Source organism: Falco punctatus (genome assembly GCF_963210335.1).
Source record: "Falco punctatus genome assembly, chromosome: 7".
Classification (NCBI taxonomy): domain Eukaryota; kingdom Metazoa; phylum Chordata; class Aves; order Falconiformes; family Falconidae; genus Falco; species Falco punctatus.
In genome coordinates, this window is record NC_137587.1 from 63756327 (window position 1) to 63782781 (window position 26455).

The 26455-nt window shown below is 43.2% G+C and overlaps 1 protein-coding gene across 12 annotated transcripts in view; it reads left to right on the forward strand.

Annotated features, from left to right (window-relative positions):
• The window catches only part of MCTP2 (multiple C2 and transmembrane domain containing 2), a 149738-nt gene that overhangs the window by 25726 nt on the left and 97557 nt on the right, over positions 1–26455 (forward strand). For all 12 annotated transcript variants that reach the window (XM_080397496.1, XM_080397490.1, XM_080397501.1 and 9 more), the window contains 6 exons: positions 5366–5428; positions 6543–6651; positions 18451–18593; positions 19388–19464; positions 20631–20742; positions 22752–22787. In XM_080397496.1, coding sequence (XP_080253622.1) covers positions 5366–5428; positions 6543–6651; positions 18451–18593; positions 19388–19464; positions 20631–20742; positions 22752–22787 — 540 coding nt within the window. The remainder of the gene's footprint in view (positions 1–5365; positions 5429–6542; positions 6652–18450; positions 18594–19387; positions 19465–20630; positions 20743–22751; positions 22788–26455) is intronic.

The following is a 26455-nucleotide window of genomic DNA, read 5'->3' on the forward strand; positions in this document are numbered from 1 at the left end:
GGTGTCTGAAGGAGACTTCTGTGAAGCCAGAGACTATGAGAAATACTAGGTTTAATGCACACAAGTGAGATTTTATGCATACTAGTCAGGAAATTCAAAGTTAGGGTTCCCCTAGCAGCTGTAACTCAGCTCTGTTGTGTGAGAAAACTCTTCTGGTGCTCTTTATGATGATAATTTTTCTACTTTTAATGTGTTTTTGCAAGGTGGCCAAGTTACGATTACTGTGGGAACCATAATGTTAAATTTTGTCTGTCATGCAAGTGAAATTTTACTTGCGATGCTGGATTACTGTACTTCCTGGTATGTAATATATGTATTTGGGGGGAGGAGGAGGAGGAGAATTACGCAAAACTGTATTTGTATTTCTTTCAGCATTACAGTATCTCTAAGATTTATGATCTTTGGTGCAGGAGCTGCTGGTTCTTTTTTCTAATGTTTCTGTAGTGCTCCACACAATGCAGCTCTCATCTGAGAGATCTGGATGTTACCACACTATACATAACATTTTCACATGAGGATCGAATTCCACCTTGTGTGCATTTCTGAGGTTATTCTTACCATAAATCTTTGTATTTGAATGGGCTGTGATTGCCCTGCATTAGACCAAAAGAGTTGCCCAGGCACGTAGGGTTTCTTCAGCTAAAATGATGATCATAGGCTGTTCTAGTGGTCAAAATAGCATCAGAGGTGTCTTGACCCATGAATCCCTTCTCTGCGCCCAGGCAATCTAGATGCTGTGCCACCGTAGCCTCAAGTTTTTGGATGACTCAGTATTTAAGAAGGAATGTTTAACTTCCTCTCCTATGCTGGGCACTAGATAAAAATCCTTTGGATCTTCCAGTTGCTGCAGAAAGTGGGAGGAAGTACATGTCCAATATATATATTTATTTTCCCCCCTTTTGTTGTGGTTTCACCCAGCAGGCAGCTAAACACCACACAGCTGTTTGCTTCCTTCCTCCCGCCCCACTACTGGGAGCCATCGTCCTCCATACCAGAGAGGCTTTACCCGCTTGACTTGCTTGATTGCAGCCCATGTTTCACATTCACAGATAACCCCTGCAACAGTGTCCATGGTCAAGTCCACCCCTTGACCGCAAGCCCATCTATATATTGCATCTCTTCCTTGGTGGCCTGAGGTGTCATGGGCCATCGGGCTATAAATAATTCACCCTTACATTGCCTGTTCAGATCCACCCGAGCCACTTCAATCTTAGCAGCCTGATTTACCTGCTTGTTTTGATGTTCCTTCAGTGGCCTGACTCTTGGATAATGCATCTGCATGACGTACTTTTACAGCCAGGTTCCCCATCTGAGCAGCAGTATCTAGCCGTAGTTCAGCAGTCCAGGTTGGTTGACCTCTGCGTGGCCAGTTGTTCTGCTTCTGTTGCTGTGGCCACCCCCACAGAGCATTTGCCACCATCTATGAATCAGTGTCGAGATGAAGCACTGTTTTTCTTGTCCAGCAGTGTCTAAAGCCAAGCGGGATAGCTTTCACCTTGTCCTTTAGCAATTTCTGCAACTTGGCATGTAGGATTCCACATAGCAACTTTTCACCTTCGATGTTTTCCTACATTATGACAGGACCCATCAGTGAACAGGGCATCCTGCTTTTAATTTTCTGGTAGTTCATTATACAGGGGCTTCTTCAGCACGCATCACCTCCTCCTCTGGTGATATTCTTAAATCTTTGCTTTTTGGCCAGTCCATGGTCACTTCCAAAATTACCAGGCAACTGGGGTTTCCTATTCAAGCCCATTGTGTAATTGATATGACCCACTTACCCCACATAATATCAGTTGCATAATGTGTAGAGAGGGTCCTCCCTCTGACCATCCAGCCCAGCACTGGGGTGCTGGGAGGAGCTGTGCTCCAGTACCGATTACTTCTGAAGCAGCTCAAACCCCTTCGCCGCCAAGATCTCTTTTTTTAGCTGGAGTATAGTGGGTTTCAGTTCCCAGATCTGTGTCCCCGACTCCAAAACCGTAAGGGTTGACCTTGAGTCCCCCCTGGTGCTTTCTGCCAGAGGCTCCAAGTGGGGGCCATTCTCTCCGACTGTGGCATAGAGCACGTTTTGAATATCTCGTCCTACCCAGACTGGCCCAAGAGCTACTGCATGAACCTGTTTAATTTGTTCAAAAGGTTGTTGTTGTTCGGGGTCCCATTTGAAATCATTCTTCTTCTGGGTCACTTGATAAGGAAGAGCTTCCAATCAGACTGTAATTTGGAATGTGGATTCTCCTAAACCTCACAACGCCTAGGAAAGCTTATGTTTCCTTTTTGCTAGTTAGTGGAGACAACATAGCTGTTATTTTGTTGATCACATCCACTGGGATCTGATGAGGTCCATCTTGCCATTTTAATCCTAAAAACTGGTTCTCCTGTGCAGGTCCCTTGACCTTACTTTGTTTCATGGCAAAACCAGCTTTCAGAAGGACTTAGGCTATTTTCTTCCCATTCTCAAAAACTTTGGTTGTGTTGTCCTACATGAAAATGTTGTCAATGTATTACAGGCGTTCTGGAGCTTCACCCCGTTCCAGTGCAGTGTGAATCAGTCCCTGGCAGATGGTAGGGCTGTGGTTCCAGCCCTGGAGCAGTCAGTTCCAGCTGTACGGACGTCCCTCCAAGTGAAGGCAAACTGTGCCTGCACCCTGCTGCCAAAGGGACTGAGAAAAACGCATTAATAATATTAATTGTACCAAACCACTTGGCTGCCATTGACTCCAGTTCGTATTGAAGTTCTAGCATGTCCGGCACAGCAGCACTTGGCAGCAGCGTGACTTCATTCAGGCCACGATGGTCTACTGCTAGTTTCCACTCTCCGTAAGACGTTCACGCTGGCCATATGGGACTGTTAAAGGGTGAGGGAGTCTTGCTCATCGCTCCTTGGCTCTCCAGTCAATGAGTCAGCTTATGGATGGGAATCAGGGAGTCTCGGTTGGTGCAATATTGCCACGGTGCACTGTTGTGGTAGTGATGGCACCTGTTCATCGACTTTCAGCAGCCCCACTACAGAAGGGAGAAGCCAGGTGACACTGGGCTTTCCTGGGTGATGGCTGGAATTTTTTTACGCATCTTGCAGCTCACTCAGGTAGGGATTGGGTTGCCACCTCGTTTGTGAGTTCTGCCTCTTCTTCTTCCTGTTCTCCTGGCGGCCCTGCCTCGGAGCAGCCCTGCCTCATCACTTCTTCCCTTAGTAAGGGAAGAATTTCTTCCTTTACTAGACGAGTCGACTTTCGCTTCCAACATTTCTTCTTGTGTATAGGGGCAACTGATTCCGGCACGGGTTGGTTTTCTGGTTCAGCCGCAGTGCCGGTCACGGGGGTTGGAGTGGCTGCAGTGCCCATCGCTTTGGTGTCAGATCCAGAGGCCTTCCTTCTCTGCCCTGGCGGGTACCGAATGTGGTGTTGAGCAGGACTCGGCAGGTATGAGCGAGGCCCTAGGGCACTGCAGTGATTTGTGTCTCTCTGCAGCTGCTGGGGTGGCAACATACTTTTTTCCAAATATTTTACTTGTTTGTCAGGGTTCTGCACTTGTTCAGGGATGAGCTCCAAAACATAAGAGGTGCCCACTGTCCTTGGTACTCATCCATGCTACCCCCAGACCCTGCTACTTACAACTGTCCCACCTCAGGGCAGATCTCTGGGTGATATTCTTAAATAGGTGTTTAACTTTAAACAAGACCTGAAACACATTCAGGGGTAGGAGACATATCAATGGGAACATTGCTGCTCTGAACATCCCAAGGATATTAAAAGTTCTCAAGAGCTATTGTAACTAGCCTGGAGGAGAATGGGGAGGTGAAGGAGCCGGGGAGGGTGGAGGAGCAGGGGAAGGTGTCCCCTCTTGTCTCCCCCATAGATTGGCTCTCAGAGGAGAAAAGGCAAAGAGTGTAATTATTAATAGTTTCCAAGAGATGGCTCCCGAAGTATGGAGATGATGGCAATGCTGAGTACAAATACAAGATAAGTCTCACGACCATCCATTTTATCATACAAGGCAGTGTTACGAAGTACGACGCTCTGATAACCTTAGCCCTGCCCCCAGAGATGATAAACAGCACAACAGGCAAGTGAGGTGTCAGATAATGCAACTCACACCAAGCGCAACAACTCTGAGAGCAAAGAAATCAGCATTGTGACCAGCGACTATTTAATATAATGAATGCTTATAACCAATTTGTTTTAACATGCTCTGGCCAGATCTTACCCACGTTGGGCACCAAAATGGACTGTTGTGGTTTAAACAGCACACAGCTATTTGCTTACGCCCCAGCCCTGCAGTGGGATGGGGGAGGGAATTGGGGGTAAAAAAAAAAAAAAAAAGTAAAATTCATGGATTGAGATAAAGACAGTTAAGACAGTTTAATAGAACAGAAAAGCAAGGAGAAATAACAAGGATAAAAGCATTGGAATGTACAAACAAACGATGTACAATGCACTTGCTACGCGTAGACCCATGCCCAGCCAGTTCCCGAGCCTTGGTCCCTGGCCAGCCTTCATTCTAGTTTATATACTGAGCATGACATCATATAGTATGGAATATCCCTTTGGCCAGCTTGGGTCAGCTGTCCTGGCTGTGTCTCCTCCCAGCTCCTTGTGCACCCCAGCTTCCTTGGTGGAGTGGGGTGAGAAGCTAAAAAGTGCTTGACTTAGTGTAATCAATACTATTCTTATCCTAAATCCAAAACATAGCTCTATTCCAGCCAAAACCAGGGCATCTTTCCCTTTGACAGTTTCTTTCTAACTTTTCCCCTGACCTTTTTTTTTTTTTTTAAAAAAAAAAACAACCCACAAAACAACCACAAACAAAACAAAACCTTGTGGACCTTGCCATTTAGGTGATAAAAGAGACATTATAGTCAAGTGGAAGAGCAGCTGACTCTCCAACCCCAGGATATTGCTGCTGCTGCTGCCACCACTTCTCACAATTTTTATTTCATCTTAGCGAGGAAACTTGGAGGTTCAACAAATAAAATTGTGCTCAGGAACAGGGATCAGCATTGCAGCGCTGACTGATAAGTCACCAGATGCAATAACCTTCAGGCATCCGGAAAATTTGTGGTAAGAACCTTCAGCACTGAAAACACGGGTCTCTACTGGGGAGGAGAAGAATTTATTCCAGTAGCTGGAAGTAGGCACTTAGTTTTTTAGATTAAACTGAAAGAGACTAAGTGCAGTTACTGTCTAGCAGGAAAAAGAAATGTATAACTAAATTATGGAGGGGAAGGTTCTATAAAGCAGAAGTAAAAAAGTTTTACTGGGTACACATATAAATGAGTAAAATGAGTACTTTCTTGACTGATACTAGGAGTATTTTCTTGATCCCTGCATTACTGTTGTCTAATTCATTGTATTTTTTTTTATAGTATCCGTGTGGAGACATGGATCTAGATTCTTCCATATCATCTCAAATTTTTGATGATCAGATGGTAAGTTCTTTCATTTTAAAGCATTTTGAAACTTTTAATAAACTTTTTAAAGCGCAGTTTATTTTAGATTTAGATTCTTTTGCTGCTTACAAATTTAAAACCCCAGCAGGTGAAGAAGCCTTCCATAGATTTTTCCAGTGTGTTTTGTTTGGCTTGTTGGGTTTTATGTTCATCTAGTGGTGGGTTTGTGTTTTTGTTTGTGGATTGGTTGTGTTTTGTTGGTTTTAGTTGTGGTGTGGTTTTTTTTTTTTGGTGTTTTTTTTTTTTTTTTTTTTTTTAGTGCAAAGCGGTTGCTGATATTTTAAATAGACCCAAATGTTCTGGATTTATAGATACCTGAACACAGCTGTAAGGTTTGACGGACCACAAAACCAGCGTTAAGGCAGTGTGAGAAGGCATTGGCAGTTTGGACATGTGCTGTCCTCATGTGAAGCATATTTGCCTATTCCGGGTGAACTCCTCTACCTTTGCCCTCTGATAACCTCCCAAGTGCTGTCCAGAGGCTGTTTTCACTGAACGTGCCAGCTGGGTGATGCTGTGGCTGAGGTGTATAACCCTGGCAGCATCTCTGCTGAACAAGAATCCTCTGGAGTTTGCTACTCCAGAACCTCCCAACTAGTATAGCCCACTGCTGTGTTTCTCTGCTTTAGAACCATGTAAAGAAGGGCTGTTCTCTCGTAGCCATTTGAAATGTGTACTTTCTCATGAGGTCGTCAGATGTGTGCTAATGGACTCGATCCTTCTGGGTCCCTTCCAACTTGAGATATTCTATTCATGAAGGTGAAACAGCCAGGGGAAAAAAAAATGCAGTAAGTGGGTAGGATTTGGAAAACATGTGCATGCATTTATGATTATTAATATTACTACTCATTTTCAGATATAACCCTTCTTGTGTTAGCCCTTGCTTCGTTGAATGTATCTGATGCTGATAGTTAGCTATTTGCATAATGAAACAAAGCCAGGGAAAGAATTATTTTTTCTTTTTTCTTTCTGTAAAAGATCGCCCTAAGGAAAGATGAGAACTTTGCCTCTGCAAAACCAAGAGAACACCTGCTTCATTCATGATCAGCTTCAGGAGGTGGGCAATGGTGACTGGTTTCTTTGTTCTCCTTAGGCTCTAGAGGAAGCAAGCGATTGCCTGAGCGACCTGCCCAGCCCCTTTGCCTACCTGCTGACCATCCACCTGAGGGAGGGCCGGAACCTGGTTATCAGAGATCGCTGTGGTGAGCCCCACCTTTCAGCTGATTTCCTTCAAAAGCTACATGGCTCTCCTCTCACTGACTTCAGTTTGGCAGCAGTTGGCTTCTTTTCTTCTTTTTGATGCAACAAGTTATTGATTTGTATCCGTTGCCCAGGTTGGAGCACTCAACGACTGGTTTTATCCATCTTAGGTACACAGGGGAGGGAGCTGCCCTCTGCTTGCTGTTCCTCCTGTCGGACTGTGAGGCTGCAGGCTGGGCTTAGCATCCGTACCCGTTCTGGAACTGCAGAGTCATTAACCTTGAGATATTCTATTTAGGCTTAAAAAAAGTGCTGAAGAATACTTTGAAATTTATTAAATGTTGGAGCTGCTCTAGGCATGCTTTTGGGGTTATCTGCAAAGATTTTAATAAAAGGGAAACGATAGAAACAGGGCTGTAAACCAAAAATCCCCTCTGTAATCTGGGATGCAATTTAAGGATGACAATATGAAAAGAAAACCAACCAAAAACCCCAGCCCCAAGCCCCACCCCCAAATGACTTCTCAAACAAATTAGAAAAGATGTGGGGAATTCCTGGAAAAGCTATGTGAGTGTGCCTGCTGTTACCCTGGCTCCTCTTCAGGCTGTTGCAACAGGGAGTAAAAGTGCTTGTAAGCAGCCAGTTGGTAGCTTCTCTGCTTGCAGCAGAGGGAAGAGTTGTGCTGCCAGAGGCTCTGCGGAGACTTGTAGGGCTCTGCAGCAGCAGCTGCTCCAGGACCTTTGATCTGAACCTGTCAGAGAGCTCTTCCATATGTCCAGTCTTTCTGCATTTTAGATTTATCCTTTATTTCCCTTTTTTCCCCCCTGCATGTGGAAACAGTTCTGATACTTTTGCATTGCAAAATCTATAAGCAGTTTCTTTCTTCTGAGATGAAGCAATAGGGCTTATTCATACAGTTTTAAAGAAAATAAGCTTGTACAGCCTAAAGGCCTGTGAAGGTTTGCATGTGGAGGGACCTGTCTGGATTAGAAACCTTCTCACATGGGGTGCTTGTTGTAGAGGTTTCTATTATCTATTATCTCAGTTAACTTTTTCCATGCTGGTTTTTCATGTCTTCGTGAAACAGTAACCCTTGGCCAAGTGCATGCTTGTTTTTCCTCCCAGTTTTTGGAAGGAGTGAATGAGTGCTTAGGTTAAGATCTTTTCTCGTTAAACAGAAGCGTGTATTTCCTAACAGTGTAGCAGTTAATCAGATTTACTAGGAAGCTGCACAAGCCAGGACACATCCAATTGTTTCTGTGGAAAAGATGCTAGAAATGAGCAATTCTAGCAGAGTAGTATTTCTAAAGAAGACAAAGCATAGTTTGCTCTAGGCTGTGTTTTGTTGTGTAAGGAAGCAAATGCTTGTCTTAGTGAAGCATTAGACAACACAGTGAAACAGCTAAGCAAGGGGGGAAAAAACATTTTTCTGGGTCTCTGTTGCTTTGTGGCAGATGACCATGCATTTAGTAAACTAAGTATGTGAGGTGATGCATGATTCAATAAAAATCCTGGGGTTTTTTTTGCACAGTCACTGGAGGTGGTTAAAATAGTGACTTAATGCTTATTCTTCAGTCACCGTCATGTTGCGGTGGTGACTCCTTAAAAAGAAAAAGCGTGCTGCTGATGTCCTGATGCACGTGTCTATAGGTTTCTGCTGTTGTACTGGTTACTTGGGATCTCTGTGTGACACTGAGGCACAGGCCTGCTTTTTGCAATGTGCTTTTCAAGTTGTTAGCTTTGCTCATCTCTCCAGTGTGACAAAACCTCAGGGAAAACTTGTGGGCTGAGAGAATGCAATTTCCCTCCTCTTCACCACCCCCCACCCCCCTTCCCTCAGCCCCTGATGCTGCACTGGGGTATACCAGCTTACTCTGAATATAGGAACACATTCACAGCTGGCATATTGTGCGAGTCAGACTGTGGCTTGGGCTGAAGGCCAAGTCATCCTCACTGACTTGTTGGGAAGCGCAAACCCCCAGAGCTAACCAAGTGGTGCTGCCCGACATAGCTGGGAGAGGGTTTCGGTCCCTCTTCCCCGAGGTTTTCTGTATGTCGAGAGGTGCCGGAGCTCTCCAGTGGGTAATGCTGAGGTGCTGGTCCCGTGTTTTATGTGTGTGTTGGACTTTGAAACCTCCTCTGATCAGCCTTGTGTGAGCAACTGCAAAAACGCTCTGGTGAGAGAGGAGTGGTGGCAGCGTGCTGGAGTCCGTAGGGAGGAGTAGCAATGTCCTGCTTTTAGTTGAATGAGGTCATAGCCCGCGGTCAGTGCTTGACTGGTAATTGATGGAGATCGACTCCAAATACTGCATGGAGCATGCTACACGTTGAATGTGAAAACCACAGACCGAGTGAAGAATGTATGCCAGCATCTTTAGCCTACATCAGGTTTAATGAAAGTTTTGTCAATTTCCTAAATCTTAATATTCAGTTCATAGAATCACAGCATGGTTTGGGTTGGAAGGGACCCTAAAGCTCACCTCATTCCAGCCCCTGGGCCCCGGGCAGGGACACCTCCCGCTGGCCCAGGCTGCTCCCAGCCCCATCCAGCCTGGCGCTGAGCACTGCCAGGGACGGGGCACCCGCAGCTGCTCTGGGCAGCCTGTGCCAGCGCCTCGCCGCCCTCAGAAAAGAATTTCCTCCTGATATCTAACCTAAACCTGCCCTCTTTCAGCTCAGCGCCACCCCCCTTGTCCTGTCACACATGCCTTTGTAAGAAGCCCCTCTCCAGCTCTCTTGTCGGCCCCTTCACGTGCTGGAAGGTTCTGGAAGGTCTCCCCAGAGCCTTTGCTTCCCCAGGCTGCACAGCCCCATCCCTCTCAGCCTCTCTTCAGAGGAGACCTGCTCCAGCCCTTGGCTATCACAATACCAGCAATTACTCTGGGAGAAAAAAAGAGAAAGCAAAAAAAAAAAAAAAAAAAAAAAGGGCGCGTCCAAGCGGCCCCAGCCCCCGGTTCGCATTTCCCGGCGGTCAGTTCCGTGCCCGCCGGGGGGCTCGGGCCGGGGCCGCCTCCCCACGCGCGGGTGGCGCCTGCCCTCTGGTGGCGGCTCCCGGCACTGCCCGGCGGGGCCCGCGCAGCCCCCGGTGCGGGGCGGCGGGGGGTACCGCCTGTCGCAGGCCCCCCCCCGCCTCTGCGTCTGCCTGCGTGTTGTCCCAGTGTGAGCGCTGTCGCCGTGCGAGCGTGTAACACCAAGGCTGTGTGACAGAGGAGGTGTATGCCTGCTCTTGGGAATAGCTGTTGCTGGAAACTCCTGATTTTACTCAGCAAATTCACAGGGCTCTCCCTGAATTTACTCGTTAGGTGCCTACTCAGTGGTTACTGAGTAGGAATTGGTTGTACTTGCCTGAATAGAGGTGAGCAGTGGTTCTGCTCGATGTGACCTTATCTTTTCCTAGCTTTCCAGGTATTTTCCCAGACTTTTTGTCTCGCTACATACTGCTCTTTCCCAGGATATATTCCCTTTGGTGCGATTTAAATCCTCCTTCACTTTACCAGATTTTTATTCGCCTCCCCTGCAACGTGACCCCTGTTAACATCTGCTCTTTCCTATTTTTCTTTTCACCTTTTGCTTCTTGCAGTGTTTTTTGCCTGCCTCTCCAGCCCCTGGCTTTCTGCAGCTCTTCGCCTTGCAGCTGCTGGCTGCAGAGGGTGCAGGGCATCAGCCCAGCGCTCCGGCTCAGCTGCACGTGCTCCCTGGTGCCTCCTGTAAAAAATACATAAGCAATGCAGGAAAAAGTCAGCGTTGTAGTGTTTTCTTCTCTCTTACATTTTTTTTTAATTGTATGGGAAAGAAAAAGCCCCTGTACAGCAACACCCAATACATGTACCCCACCTGAGGAAGCTGAGTGCTGTTAAAGCAGGATCTTGGTTCTGGTGGCAAGGGGAGAGGCTCCAAAATATCCCTTTTTCGGTCGAAATTGCAGTGTCTCCCCTTAGGGAGGTACAGGTAGAGAGAGGTGTTAGCCTGCTGGCTGGCCATCAGCTTACTTGCAGTCTGATTTATTTGCTTCTCACTCCTTGGGATACAATCAAACTCGGTCATACATTAGAAACTGCCGAAGCAGATGGTAAGGGGGTGCTGGGCAGGTGGCATTCGTGTCACCTGTGTGTACCTTTGGTACCTCGTGTTAGACAGTGCATGGGTCCCATGTTTATAGTTCTTGTAATTGATGAATCAAACACTGAAGGTTATGGATCTGAGTGTGTGTATACGATACCGAAAGTGTGGGTTTTGTGTACTTGTTACAGTATTACTGTTAGTAGATGACATGATGTATCTTGGTGACAGTGAAGAATTCTTGATCTCTATAATGTTAATACTGTCAGTAGTAAGAAAGCAGGAACGTATTTTACTAATTCAATGCCTGTGGAGCACTGGTAGTTCTGCAGAAAAGATAATGGTATCTTATTTGGCTTAAAAAAACCCCAAACCAATCTTAATAAGCAATGCCCTTAAGTGTTGTAATTTTGTAGTACCTTTAGTGGTTTTATGGCCTGGTTGAAGTGTTTTTGTGAAGCTTGCAACTTCCAGCTCGTCGGCATGGTTTGAGCTAGGAGAGACTGGAGCCCTTTTCCACTTGCCCGTTCGCTTTCCAAGGGCAGAGTGATGTGTCATGTTCGTTTGAGTCAGCCTAATGAAATCCGAAGTGCCTTGCTCCCTTATGGCTCTGGGGTGCTCTGACTGTGCACATCTCTGCCTGTGCAAGTCACCTTTGCACAACAGTGATGCTGTGACACCGAGCAGCAAGGTGATGCCACAGCTGTAAGGAAGTGTTACCTTCCTTGAGTTGACAAACCCAGCTCTGCTGCTGTAAGAAAAAAGAGAAACTGGGTATTGAGTGCCTGTAAGGGTGAGAAGCCCCTTCTGTTTCCAGATCTTGTACTTCCGAAGTCTGATGTTTGTTCATCTGTTAAACGGTGTGGTTACAAGAAATACACTTCTCGGATGTGATGGCAGCTGGGAGTGGCTGTGGTTGTGGTCGTTTCCCCCCTGCCCCTCAGCTGCATTGCTCCGGCCTGTATTTTCTATGTGTCTTTTTTCCACATAGTATTCCCCCCCCCCCCCCCCGTTTTTTTTTAACAGCATCTTTGTCCCCTGTCTGTGTTTCTTTGGGGTTTCCCTTGTTGTTTCCTGTTGCTGCACTTTGGTTTTGCTCTCCTTGCTTTCCTCTCACGGTGTAGTAGAGAACATGCCATCGTCTTGCTGGGTGCATCTCGCCTCCCCTGTCCAGAGCACATCATCATCTGCTCTCACATCTAACACCACCTACTGCCAGGGGGTCCCGGTGGGCTCCCGGAGCTGGCAGAGAGGCTGTGCTTCTCTGCTCCTAACCTCAGTGCGAGCTGTGCCAAATCTCAGTCTCCCAAGGACAAAGTAAAATTCAAGGGGACAGAATAAGACATACTTTTAACTTTAAGCAATAATGAACCTGCAGTAGCCCGCCACTTAGAGCTCTGGGCTATCTGCGGCTCGGGTCCACGCTGATACCAGGGTGCTGGAGGAAGGGATGTGTTTGTGCTGTGCTGGGTGTTTGTCAGCTTAGTGCATTGTTTGGAAAGCAAATGCTCGGAGCAATTAGGCTGTATCGCTCCCTGCAAACATACTGATTAATTTAGACTTTCTCTGCTTTCAGGGTATCTGCAATTAGATCATTAGTCCCTCAGATTTATTAATTATTGAGATGTATTAGGCAACTTTTCACACTTCTTTTTGAAAGGCGTAATCATGGCTAATTTACAACTGCTAAGAATTTGAATGGTGCTGGGTGCTTGTTTTGATGTTTTCTGGATCTGGTGTAGCTCTGCCTACGAGGGCTTGTGCAGCAAGTGTTGGTCTGTGCCAAGTTTGGTTTCTGGAGAGACAAAGTGTGTGGCTGGAACTTTGCCCTTTATACACGGTGATCCCTGTGAGCATCCCTCCTGGACTGGCAGTGGGAAAGGAATGCACAAAGATAGGAACTTCAGGAAAATAGATTGAGTTCGAACAAAAGCAATTAATCCATTGTATGCGTAGCCACCTTTGGTAAATTAATGTTAAATTAAGAAGCATAGGGATGGCAGCACAGAAAGAGAATACATAAGGCCCAGAGAATACCCCGTGACTCTTCTTTTGTAGATAATTGTAATTTAGATAACAGGTTTCTTAAACGGTCTAAGCTCTATTAATTGTCAGAGCTGGCTCTTGGAGGAGGGGGGGGGGGCACCTGCCTGCATTAGCAGCTCACACTGTGTCTTTCTGGGACCCCTTGAGACCACAAGAAGACACAACTATTTTACACCGAAGGTCCTCTGTGCTGCCTAGTAATATAAATGTGCTTTCTGCCCTCCTGTGCCTTCATACTTGAGCCCGACTGGGAATACAATGTTCAGCTGAACTAATTTTTGCCATAGGCAAGTCCATTCTTCGTGTCCTTGCATCCCTAATGCACGCCACATGGCGTTTTGGTAGGGTCTTGCACGTTCTTTTTAGCTCCTTTAGGTTTTTTAAACACTGTGAAGTGTCTTGCATAGAATGTTCCGTATCTGCTTCTGTCACTTTATTACTGTTCAGTTCAGGCTTTTTTTCCCTTTTTTCCCCCCATCATCTGTGGGTTTGCATACATTCTTCACACTTCTCTGGTCTTTTTAGTGTATTGGGTTTTGTTGTGGTGTGTTTTTTTGGTTTGTGGGCGTGTTTTTTGCTTGTTTGTTGGTTTATTTTCCCTTGGAACCTATTGGTGATGCTTGTTTCCAAGCAATGTTTCACTTCCATCTGGTCATGTAAAACTAGCTGGGCACAAAACTTTCCAAAATTACCTGAATTTCCTGCCAGCAGAATACTTTTTTTGTTTTAGATTTCCCCTTTAAGCCTTGATCTTTGCTATTTCACTACAAGAATGTAGTGGTTTTCCACTTAAAAAGAAAAGTGTGTGTTCCATTTTAAAATATCTTTTACTCCTTGTTGTAAATGACTCCAGTAATTCTATTTCTAGGAAGATTTTACAAAATTTATTCTTTACATGCATATAAAATAAATCCTTCATTTCCTTCTTCAGATTAAAATGTAGGGTTTTAACCAAAGCTTAAGATGGTCTAGGTTATATTTCATACTGTTCTTTGATTTTTTTTTTTTTCAGGTTTTTAAGGCAACTCGGTGGTATTTTTTATTTATTTATTTATGTAACGAAACTTGTTTCATATGCTATGTTTCCAGTAAGTTTACTCCTATAAAATAGTGTGTGGTTTGAAATTATATCGGGTCTTCTGGTGTTGGCGTTGTTTTTTTTTTTTGTTTTTTTTTTTCTAATTATGAAGTAAGTGTGTAGCAGTATTGAACACAGTCAGTGTGATCCATCCCCTGGTAGCTGCTAGAGGGCAGCAGGATCCATTTAAAAACACCATTAACAGTTTCTTGGGCTGCTCAACTCTCTCCTGCTGCTGTGTCCCAACAACTTTCACTCACTGAAGCTTGCTCTGATTTTGTTTTTAGTGTTAGTGGAAGAAAATAAAGTAAAATAGATACTATTCGAATGAATTCAAGGGAGCATCACTGCTGAGAAGAATGTTCTTTCTCTAATGGGAAAACAGGTCCAGCTGACGGAATGATTTTTTTTAGTGGTCATCCATTCTTTATACTCCTGCTGGGTTTGTTTTAGGCTGAGAGGTAGATAATCTTGTTTGTTGTATAAATTTTGGTGATATATTTCATTGTGTGAGAGCCTTTTTGTCATTGAATAACGTTTAAGTTAACCTCAAAGCATCACACCTTGCCTTTCCCGCTAGAGAAACATTTTTCTCGGGCTAAATTCTCAACTGACTTCAGGAATAATCAGTCGTCTTGCGTTACCCCGCTGGCATTGCTACAACTGTTGTGACAGAGATGAACATGTTCAGATTTTGCATTGCAGAAAAGCCTGGCTGCATGTGCTTAAAAGTTGTTGACTTGGTTTCTTTCATTGGGAAATGGCTGCTAAAAAGCTTTTTTTATCATGGTCTGTCTTCTCCAGAAAATTATCAGGTTTTGTCACGTTTAAAGGAAAATTATACATATGAAAAACCAAACCAACCTAAACCTTTTTTAGACTGGTTAGTCTCTAAAATCCCTAGGTCCTTTTCTGGCTAGGTTATAGATTGTCTCTAGTAAGTAGCTTTTAATAGATCCAGACATCTTTCTGTTCTTGAATCCAGAAGGCGTCAAGCCTTGAATTCAAATGCAGTTAATCATTTGCAGTCTGTGCTGTTCATCCCGTCAGGCAAGGCTTGTCCACCTGCCTTATTTCTCATCCCCTTCTCCTTTTTAACCGATTTTGATCACCTGGATGCAATCTGGGGTGTCTCAAAGAGGCACAGAAGTGGACACAAAGACCCAGGGAGGTACAGGAGCCTCGTCAGCATCCCAGGAGCAGCTTGGGGGAAGCCTGGAAAGCCCCAAAAGGGACTTTTGTTTCTCTCCCAGCCATCCAGGTCCACCCCAGCAGACGCCAGTGAGCCCTGGTGCACGCCAGCTCCCGCCACGGAGGTGAAAGTCCATCTGTTTGTCAGCACAGAGGTGTCAGCCCGTCATTTGTATGATCCGGGAGCCACGCTCCCGCGACGCCGACCCCTTTCCCCTGCCTGCCTAGTTGAGATGTTACCCCTCTGACAGCCAGACAGGCGAGCGCCGCCGAAACCCGCACCCCTCCACAATTATTTTCCCTAACAATTAACACCGGTACTAACTTGACACCTTTTCCTTGTTTGGCTTTTGTAAACCATCATCCCTTTTTCTATTAATTCCCAGCATTAATATTTTCTTTTGCGCAAGTGCTGCCGTTCACCCCTGAAACAGTTTGAACATTATGTAGCTGTCAAGATAGCGAGGGATTACCCAGTGTGCCTTGCCGGAGTAAGTGACACCACTGAGGCCCCGGTTTGAGATGTTTATTTTGAGAGTAAGCTGACAAGCATGAAGGCCTGATCCCAGAGTGGCAATCTTATTTAATTAAAGGCCTTTTTTTTTTTTTTTTCATTATAGCTTTTTTCCATCACTACTTTTTCTGTATTTTAAAATTATATATTTATATATATATTCCTTTCATATATATATGCATGCTTATATATATAAAATATATGTAAATATAACGGATGACATTCTTAAAAAAATATGTATATATAAGAGAATGCTTGCTAAAGGCTGGCTCACATGAGCAGTGCTGGGCAGCCCTTCCCCTAATTTATTTTCCTTTCCTGTATAACAACCTGGAAAGCTTTCAGAGCAATAATGCAATTGGGATGCTTACTTAGCTATAGTCTTCTTGCTTCCATCCCTGGAGAAAGGGCTCGGAGTTTTAGACTTGCAGATACTGAACTTGCTGGCTGTTTGCTTTCTCCGTCTCTTTCTCTTTCTCTTCAGGTTTTGCCCTTGTGCGTGGGTTTTCTGTGCCAAAAGCAGATGAATTGTGGCCACAGACCACCTGCCTCCATCACCCCCTTCATGCTCTCATTTCACCAGTTGCTTTCCTTGTCTCGGCCAGTTGCTATTCCATACACAGAATAGGTTGTGGACATTATTATTCCTATTATCATTATTTTAAATAATGCACCTTGCTCCTGGTTATTCTGTAAATAAAAGCTAGTTAATTTTTTTCTTTTTCTCTTTTCTTTTTTTCTCTTTTCTTTTTTTCTCTTTTCTTTTTTTCTCTTTTCTTTTTTTCTCTTTTCTTTTTTTCTCTTTTCTTTTTTTCTCTTTTCTTTTTTTCTCTTTTCTTTTTTTCTCTTTTCTTTTTTTCTCTTTTCTTTTTTTCTCTTTTCTTTTTTTCTCTTTTCTTTTTCTCTTTTTCTTTCTTTTTAAAGGAGCTGCAAGAAACTAACACAGGAGAGCTCAATGCTGTTACTTTTTGAACTTCTGCATCCTCTGAGGGCTACTGCCCACCTTGTAGGGCTACGAATTATCTCTGTGTTGCCGCTCGTTGTGGAAAGTGTGCTGGTTTTATGCTGTACACTTTATATAGGAGTATAATTGTAGTTCTGAGAAGTATTCTAGGGAAAGGTCTATTCCCAACCCGTTGAAAACAGTGAGAAGCTGCCCTCTGACTTCCCTGGCTTTGGATCAGGCCCTTATTATTCTCCCTTAGAGAAGAAGGAAAAGAAGCTTCTTTTTAAGTTTGGAGCATTTTTTCACAGAGGGGGGTTGATTTCAACAATTACTACTTAGGAAAAGGATCAGCTGCTGATACTATTTGAAAACCAACTGATATTTTCCTTCTGTGAATGAAAGACCCTTCATATGCAAAATTGGCCAGGGCTCTACCACCCTTCCCTTTTGAAATTAAAACCATAATAACTTTCTCTAATTCTTAAAAATAAGTCTGTATGTCCCAGGAGCACAGTTCTTTACAGTACTACCTAATTCCAAATAAATGCTAACACATAACTTTTTTTTTTTTTTTCATGAATCTAAGTCTGTCTTCATACAACACTAACCAGAGCTTTGGATGTTTAAATATGGGTTTTTTTTTTCACATTCTCACTGTTCCACCAAACTACTGGCAAGACAGAGTATTGGTCTTACACTGGGTTATCCTGAGCTGCTGTGTGTTTGTCGGCCAGTATCCCGATGGGAACCAGGGGAGGACAGGTTCAGATTATTTCTGCATGTGAAGTCTGGCGGAGGAGTCAATCTTTTCTTGCCGGCAGCCCACAGTGCAGGCTGGGGGGCAGCCAGGACCATTGTGTGCTGTTCTTCTAATGAAATTGAGCTGTTAGGAGAGAAGTTTAATTCCAGATATAAGGTATAATACAGACAATATTGAATATGACAGATGAATGGCACCTGGGATAAGTTAATTTTATATGCTGCTACACCTCAGTTTTATTCTTCCCCTGATTTTTTTCTTTTTTTTTCTTTTTTCTTTTTTTTTTTTTTTTTTTTTGGCAAAGTCTGTATGCGTTACTAAATGAACTATCTAATTAAATCCTTCATGTACCTTGTTCGCCCTTTGGTATGGTGTCCTACGTGGTGGTTGGTGTTAGTGCAGATGCCGCTGGTTTAATAACAATGATAAAAAGTTGATTCCCTCTTCTGTTTTCCTTTGACAGCTGCAAGTCTTTCTATTGCTGCTGAGTGTCACGAGCCTCATGCTCTGTCCATGGACATCTGTTCCATAAAAATATGGGACATTATTGCCATGGCAAATTATACCACTTGGATTAAAAAATGTGTTACCTGAATATTGTTTGTTGCCTTTATGGAGTCTGTTCTGTGTGTGGTTTTTATCCTGAGCTGGTGAATAATGTCAGTATTTTTTCACTGAAACTTGAAATTTGGTGCTAAGTAAATTGGCAAGTGACTCCAGTGATGAAATCCTGACGGGTATTTTAGCTATTGTTACTGGTTTCCTTGGAGCTCCTTTCCAAGTTACGATGCTTTTGAGTTTTGGTCTTTTTATATATCCATAGTCACAGGATTGCATTTTCTTTCTTCCACTGTCCGTGTTGTGAGTTGGCCTGTAAACAGTTGTTCATCCCTGCTGCTGTTTCCTCTTTTCCCACATTAAAACGGTAACTAAGTTACTAAAGAATAATTAATGTTCTTTAAAAATAACACAGCAGAGATTGAGTGAATGATGAAGAATTTTTGTTGCCTGCTTTCAAACAACTTTGTGCTTCTGTTCTATAGAGTTCCTGTATGAGCTATCAATTTTTCTACAGGTAATCAAGTATATGCATGTATATATAAAATTACTCATTGCCATTTATTATTGTTATGTATTGTTTTATGTAGCTATAATATTGTGGGTTTACGTGGGGATATGCTAATCTATTCTTTATTAATTACCACAGGTACAAGTGACCCATATGTGAAGTTTAAACTGAATGGGAAAACTCTATACAAAAGTAAGGTAGTCTACAAGAACCTCAACCCAGTTTGGGATGAAACTGTAGTGCTGCCTGTACAGACCCTCAATCAGAAACTCTGGATCAAGGTAGGTTTTGGGTTTAGATTTTTGAAAGATGGATCTTTATTTTTTTAGGCAATCATTTTCAACTATAGAAATGTATTGATTTTTATTCGCTGTAGCAGTGTAACTTAAAACACAATCCGGTTTTAAGAGTTTCAGCAATTTCAAATTAAAATGCACATATGTCTTTTCCAGACTTTACTCACATGTTTTGCTTTCCGTCTGCAAAAACCCAAGTTGAAATAAAACTCCTTGACTGGGTATGTTTAAAGCTATGGAGCTAAATTCTCCCCGCTCTTACCGTGCTTGTGCAAGCTCGGTGAAACCAATAGCGGTTTCATAAGCACGTTTTAAGAGTGTAATTTGGCTGGGTTGAACAGAATTATTACCTGGGATGCAGCTGTGACAAGTAGCAAAGCCTTTTCTCATTATGAGTAACGTTACAGTTACCAGAACCGCAAGCTACCAGTTGCGAGCACTAATTGCTAAAACATCTGTAACCAGAAGTACCTGATTTTTGTGCAGCATTTCATTATGCTGTTGCACAGGGCATAAAGAAACAGGCACAATCCATAGCAGCACACATGTCTCTGTTTACATAATATTAAGGAGATACTTCCAAAATGCTGTTTAAATATTTAGTTAAAAATACAAATTAAAGCAGAGATATGGAAAATTATCCCTGAATTTTATCTAAGCTTTGATCTTTCAAATACAAAATTGCACTGAAAGGGCTTAAAATATCTGTTCTTTTACCAGCTGGGATAAAACTGGCTTATGATGTGAACATTAGAAATATTTATTTTTTTTGCTACCAGGTGTACGATCGAGATTTAACCTCTTCAGACTTCATGGGTTCGGCATTCGTAGCACTCGCTGAACTTGAACTCAATAGGTAATATGTTTATTTAATTAAAGGTTAATAATGCAGCTTAATTGAGAAACAGGAAAATAATGAAACGCTTGTGCTCTAGCGTGGAATTTCTCTATTAATGAAAAGTTATTTTGATAGAAGATAGGAATGGCTTGAGATTAATCCTGTACATGCACGTGTTTATCCGGCGTTATGTACTGGATTCAGATTCAGATCCAGCCTGGGTGGAGCAGTTCAGCAGAAGGCACCCTCTCCTTTTTGTGTCTAGGAATAAGAATAAGAGTTTCTATATGCGGCATTGTTTAGGGAGTGCTACGTGAGAATAATTTACGGAGGTGGAAGAAGAAAGCAGGGAGAAGGTTGAGCCACCCCCACCCACCCCCCTTAGCCCCACGTAGCGCGGGGTGCCTTTTTCTGTGTGTAATTGGGCTGGGGGGCGGATTGCCTGGCTGCTGCAAGCACCCCGCTCCAGCCTCCCCCCGCAGCCATGCGTCCCTGTGGCAGCTGCATCTGGCCCTGATTTAGTGCGGACGCAAGCCCTGCGCCTTTTGTCTGCTGCTGCTTCATCTCAATGTGGAGCTGGAAGCCAGGAATTCAAGTTTTAGTTCTCTTTTATACTCTCTTGCTGGCTGTGTGACTCTTTCTAAAAAAAAAAAAAAAATAATAAAAAAAAATATTTCTCCCTGTGGTGGTATGTTATAGCTCCCATGGCTGCTGTATCTGTATTTCTAGAAACGTTAATGAATTTATCCATGAGATAGTGCCACCAGATAAATGCCAGCGTTCCTGTTTTCAGAGAGTAAACTGAGTCACAGAGGGAGATTACACACAGGCAGAGATAAGGCAGAATAAATATCTCCAGTGTCAAATCCCAGAAAATGTTAGAAAATTCACTTGGATAAATTTCCCTGTCACTCTTCTTCCCTGTGAAGTGGAGGTAGTACTAACTTAATTCGGTGTGTGGTGAGTTACAAGTGTTAAGCAATGCTATATAAACACTATGCTGTGTTATTAAAAGGGGGGTGTTTTTTGTTAGAAGGAACCCTCCCGGTTTCCCATTTTAACATTTAAACTCAATATTGGGAATTTCAGACAAGAAGCTGAAATTTGCACAGCTCAGAGTGACCTTTAATAATCAACTCGAGTTTACTGGAGTCAATAAATGCTTGTCTGTTTTTTGCTTGTAGAACTACTGAACAGGTTTTAAAACTGGAGGATCCCAACAGTTTAGAAGATGATATGGGAGTGATTGTATTAAACTTGAGTCTAGCAGTGAAGCAAGGAGACTTCAAGAGAAATGTAAGTGTCTTAGGAAATCAAATTTATAGCTGGAATGCTGGGGTGGGGGGAAGAGCTGGCGTAATCTGATTTACTGGGAAATGCCACCTTTATTTTCATCCTCTGAGACTCAATATTGAAATAGAGTTAGATCATAACTTTAAAAAAAGCCCCATATTTTTAAAGGGGTAAAAGTTGCATAGACATCTGTAGCTGGATGCTTCTGTCTTGGAGCTGTGATGCGCGCTGTGGCAGCGCTGTCCGTGTGCCAGGCATGTGGTATCTGCCACCGCACTGCGCAGGCTGCTGAACTGAATGCATGAACCGTGCTGTGACGGCTCTTCCAGAGCATACTGCTTTCTGATTTCCACCGAGGAAAATTATTTTTTTTATTTTTATTTTTCTTTCTTTTTTTCTTTCTTTTTTCTTTTTTTTTTCATGACAATGAAAAAATGTATCCATGTGAAATCTAAAAGCAGAGGTTTGATGTTAGGACTTAAACTGCGCCAGTCCTGCAGAGGAGCACACTGGCTGAGAGGAAGACACGGCTTGTAAAAACCCTGATTTTGCCACTGACAGTTTCTTGATAGAGTTCAACTGAACTTGGCTCCTGATGCTGAAATATGGTGCATTCAGTGATGCTAGCAACCCAGGAGAACCTGGGAAGAGGCTGGGAACACCACAACTGAAGCTGTTAGTTTTCAAATTTCAGGTCCTGCACGTGTTTTGTTGTTTTTTTTTGCTTTGTTTTTCGTCTTTTAAGATTCCTACTAGTGTTTTACACAGTGTGTGGAGTATACCTGTGTTGGTGAACTCATCCTGCTTCTGGCCAGCAAGGGATGGGGAAAAGCAGGCATTTTCTTGGACTGACTTGAAAACCAGAGCTATTTTTAAATATGTGTGATACCTATGTAAAGAGAAAATATCCCTATATTCTTCTATATAGTCTAGTATGAAATTTGCTGTTTACAGCACATTATTGAATTACAGGTATAGAATTCCAGTCTGAATGGGATTATTTATAGAAACATAAATGTTTCAAGGGGTTGGAACACAAAATAAGAAAAAGCTAATGTGGAGCGTCTGCTGTTCGTTATTTATTTTGCAAATAGTTGCCTTTTTGAGAATTGTGAAATCTCACTATTAAAATAATTGTAGAGTTATTTCTACCTCCATATGTGATTATTTAAAAGCTTAATGACAACATTCAAAACACTGTTGGCTGTATTTATATATCTATATTGTGAGATGGCTTCGATGTGGGATGTTGAATTCCCCCTCTAACTTGTACAAGAGTGTGTTGTTGGCGCACATGTCACTGGGTTGCAGGAAAGGATGAAGAAAAGACATAAAGTTACTTTAGCAAAAAAGCAGTTCAGCCAAAAGAACCTCAGGAATTCTTCTGGGATTTTAAGGAAGGCATGTGCTAAAGTGGACCTAGCCAGTGAGACAGAAAATACATTGGTTTAAAGTAGCAGCTTTTGGTACTCTTGGGTGCTTGGTTAACATTCAGAGTGCAGATGATAGAAGAGCTGGTGCACACTGTAATTTTTTTTAAAGACGATGTTTTAAGCCCTCATATTTCAAATGCAGATTGCTCAGCCATTTCCAGTAGAATCAGAATAGTGAAATGGCTCTGTCCACGTTAGCACTTTACAGCAAGAGGATTTTTTTTTTCTCCTTTTTAAATTAGCTTACTGTAGAACCAGATGGCACCAGAAGTATAAGCCATGTTTCTTACTAATGACTCTGGGTCCCTCCACTTTTTATTCTTTATTACTTTTTTTAATTTTCTCTATTTTTTGGTGCAATGCAGGTATTTTGAGTTTGTTGATTGTTATGTTCCCTGAGGGGAGGGGAGGTAGATGAATGCAGTCGTAGATCCAGCCCCATACTTAGTAATAAGCTTTTCGAACACATTTGACATGCTGCTGTTTGAATTATTTTACTAAACGCTTTCTCCATTTTACTGCTCCTCTGTTTCCTCTCTCTGGGTTCTCTTTGATACAATGGTGGGGACTCATGAATAGAGATGGTCAAGTCGGAAGAAGCGAACTTCATCCAAGGTAATCCATACTTTTTTCTCTTAAAAAGAAAAAAGCCCCCTCCCAAAATCTATGCCCTCCTCTGAAATGGAAAGGGTAAACATAGGAAAACCCTGAAGTATAGATGCAACCTGCCTGAATGTAGTGGCTGTGGTACCCTTCGCTTTTTTGGTTGGTTTTTTTTTTTTATTTTTCAACGTGATGAGGAATTGCTGCTTTTTTCTTGTTGTAGGTGGAATGGTGGGGTCTAGTGGCAAACGAGAGTAAGACCCCTTTTAGCAGAGTGTAGTGGAAAGAGATAGAACCCTGTCTGTACTAAAGAAATGGGTATAAATTCAACCAAAAATAGGTGCTGTGGACAATTTGAGTTGTTTAAGGATACCCCAAAGGTGACTGGTAGTTGGTCCTGGAGCTGAACGTGGGTCTGTTGGATCCCAGGCTACTCATTTGGGTTGCCTCTTGCCATGGGAGGAATTTTGTGAGGCTGTTATTTTTTGTGGGCAAAATTATCCTGTGGGGCTTGAAATTCCTTTTTTTCTTGGGATAGAGACCGAGCAGGGAGTTTTCATTACCAGCCATGTCACAGGATTTCCAAGACTTGTGTGTTGGTACATATCTGTGTTACACAAATCTGCTTCCCTTGGTCTTCTGTGGTATCTCTGAAGGCTTCCGTTACTTTTATATTCCTGTACTGTCCCATTTTTGCATTAGATTTTAACTTGTTCGGGAAACAGACTGTGGCTTTTTATTTGTTCTGCAAAGCTTTAATTTGCTATTGAATAAATAACAATGATATAGGAACTGCAGGCCCCAGTACCCAGCTTGAGAGCTATACAGTCTAACTTTCTGAAAAGCTGTATTTGGCTCTTACGAGAACACATATGCATCTTGATATTTTCCCTATGTAACTATTGGTTTGTACCTAAATAAATTGAATAATTAACATCCTCTTGTTTCATTCATTACAACTGTGGTGTGCTATGCAGAGGAGCCAACCCTCTCAGGTATTGTGCCAGCAAGTGTATTTTTGTCAATAGAAGAACTGCAAAGTACAGCCCTCGGAGCTGGATGGCAGCTCGGCGGTTCCAGGGGTATCGCAGCCCTTTGCTCGATGCGGAGAGCCGCCAGGCATCCCTGAATGCCGTATGACAGAAAGTGATGGAATAATTGAAGAGCTCAGCACTTTAGTTTTTAACTAAAGCTGGGGAAATTACCGTGCCCTCACTCAGTGTAGCTTGATCCCCCTTTTTCTCACGCGTGCACACACAGCTGTCTCTTGATGCTGGTTGGCTTTGGGTCCTGGGAAAAGGAGCCAAGTTTTTAAACTCTGGTCCGTTTTGTCCAGAATAGCCAAACTTCTGTCTTGGTTGCTGTCACTGGATTTTTTTTTTTTTTTCCCTGGTTGTACACTATATCTCATTACATTGTGAATAATTTATTTACATACAGGTTTTCGGACCTTCAGCTGTAAGCCATACTGTCAGGTCGTTGAGTTCTCAGGACTCTGGCTAGAGCTTTAGCATCTTTTAAAATAAAATCAGGAGATGCTGAAGCCTGGTACTGATTTAGGAGACGTGTATTGTTTAAAAGAGAAGGGGGAAAAAAAAAAAAAAAAGCTGCAACCCTGTGCTCTATTCTGTTCCAGTCACTAGAGGGTAGGAGAGCTTCAGTTCTTCCTAGGGAAGACACAGTTCATGCTCCAGTGTGATCTCTAAAGCTCTGTGACCATCCAAAGGCAGTAAAAAGTATTTCCCAGCATGCGCTGGAAAAATCTGACAAAGCAGTATTTCCTAGTTTATTGATTCTGCTACTGCACTAAAACACTAGTACTGTACATCAATAACCATCTTTAGTTAGGAAACTCTGGTCTGTGGAAGCAGTACTAGCAGTTTGTGGCAGAACATAAAGGCTAGAAAGAAAAATTGTGTGCATGGGGAATATAGGTGTCTAGGGAAGGCACAAGAGGTTACGGAAGAATAGCCAGAGAGTATGATGGGGTAGAAAACAATGTTGCTGGACGAGATAAAGATACAGGCATAAGGGGGGGCAGGGGAAGTGGGGAGAGCTGATCTTGGCTACAGAGCTGGCTCTGGTTGGCTGTTGCAGGGTAAAAAGGCCGTATACCTGCCATCTGAGCAGCTGAACCGAGACAAGTCTAAATTTCATCTCTGTAGATTTAGACGAATAAAAGTTTTCTATTTCAAAGAGTTTTCCTGGGTTTGGTTTTTTTTGGGGGGTTGTTTTTTTTTTTTTTTTTTTGTGCTGAACTGTAGCTGACCTCTATTGTAATATTTAGGTTTTCTTCTGCAAATACAGGGAAAATAACTTATTTTAAGGATGGACAAAATGCGTATAACTTTCACAGCTTTTTTAATCTGTATTGCCTGTATGAAAGGAATCTGATTATTCTCCAGTTTGACCACTTTATGTTATCTTCATGCAGATTTGGCACATCGGTGTCCTAAATGAGTCTTTTCTCATGTTAATCACTGGATTCTTTCTGGCTTCCCAAATTCACCCCAGATGGTCAGTACCCCTGTTTGGTGGTATTAATACCTGATGCAACTCCACGTCAGACTGGTGAAGGGGTTCACGTGGGCTGTTGTGGATACTGTACACTCTTCATGTGTGTTCTCTGGGCTCCCTTGTTTTTTGAAGGAAAAGCCACGTTTCAGACAACAACGAAACCAGCAGCAGTACAAGATCTCCAGTCTAGCTATGGTTGCCTCACGGTCATTAGAGATAGTATGCAGGAAGGATTTCAGCAACTGAATATTGTCTTTTAAATCATTTCGGTGCAAGAGCTGTTGAACTGGATGATTTAGGTATCTGTTGATTACACAGTATATATTTCTCACTGCTGCTAGAAGGGAATCATTGCACATTTGGGCGGACTCCCAAGACATGGGCAGCACATCCAGATCCCTCATTTTTCATGGGAGCTGAGAACACCATTGTCCTCTGTGGGAGCTGTCTTGAAAGACCACAGCTTGCTTCTTTTTCTCATGGAGGGTGGCATCGCAAAGGGAAGAGGGTACTATTAGGCAGTATTAATATATGCACTCATAGCTGTGTGTTGGCAAGCTCTCCTCTCTTTTCTGTTTTTCCTCCTGGGGCGCAGAGGGAGTTGGTAGCTATCTCTGCCGGTGCCCCACATGCTGATGCTCAGTAGCCTTGTTTGTCCCAGGTGGCTTGAGTCTCACCCTGAGTGCCCTGCACGCTATTTCCAGCATTTGTACAGCTGAATAATCTTTAAGCGTTGAGCATCTATGAACCAAATAAGCAGGTTTGCTTGGGGTGGATTGACCCGCAGCAGTTCAGTCCTGAAACAAAAGCGACGCAGTTGCCACCTTGATAGCCTAAGCTGATTGAATAAATTGGCTGAAAGGCTGACCGGACCGAAGTGCTCCTCAGCATCTCATCACGGGGGAAGATCCCTCACTCTTCTTTTTTTTTTCCTTCTGCGTGGGCTGTTAGATTTCATTTTTGCCTGCCTCATTGTATTTGGCTTTATCCCACAATACCCCGTGGGCAGCGACGCTCTCCAAGCATTTCACAGAGCGGAGGGACTCGGTTGCCACAGGGTCACGCATCGTGGCAGCAATCTCGTGTCGGTTCACTTGCCTTTCTCGCTGCCCTCTCCTCTTTCCCAAGGGGAGGCTGCCTCTGCAAAATAGTTTCCCTGCCTA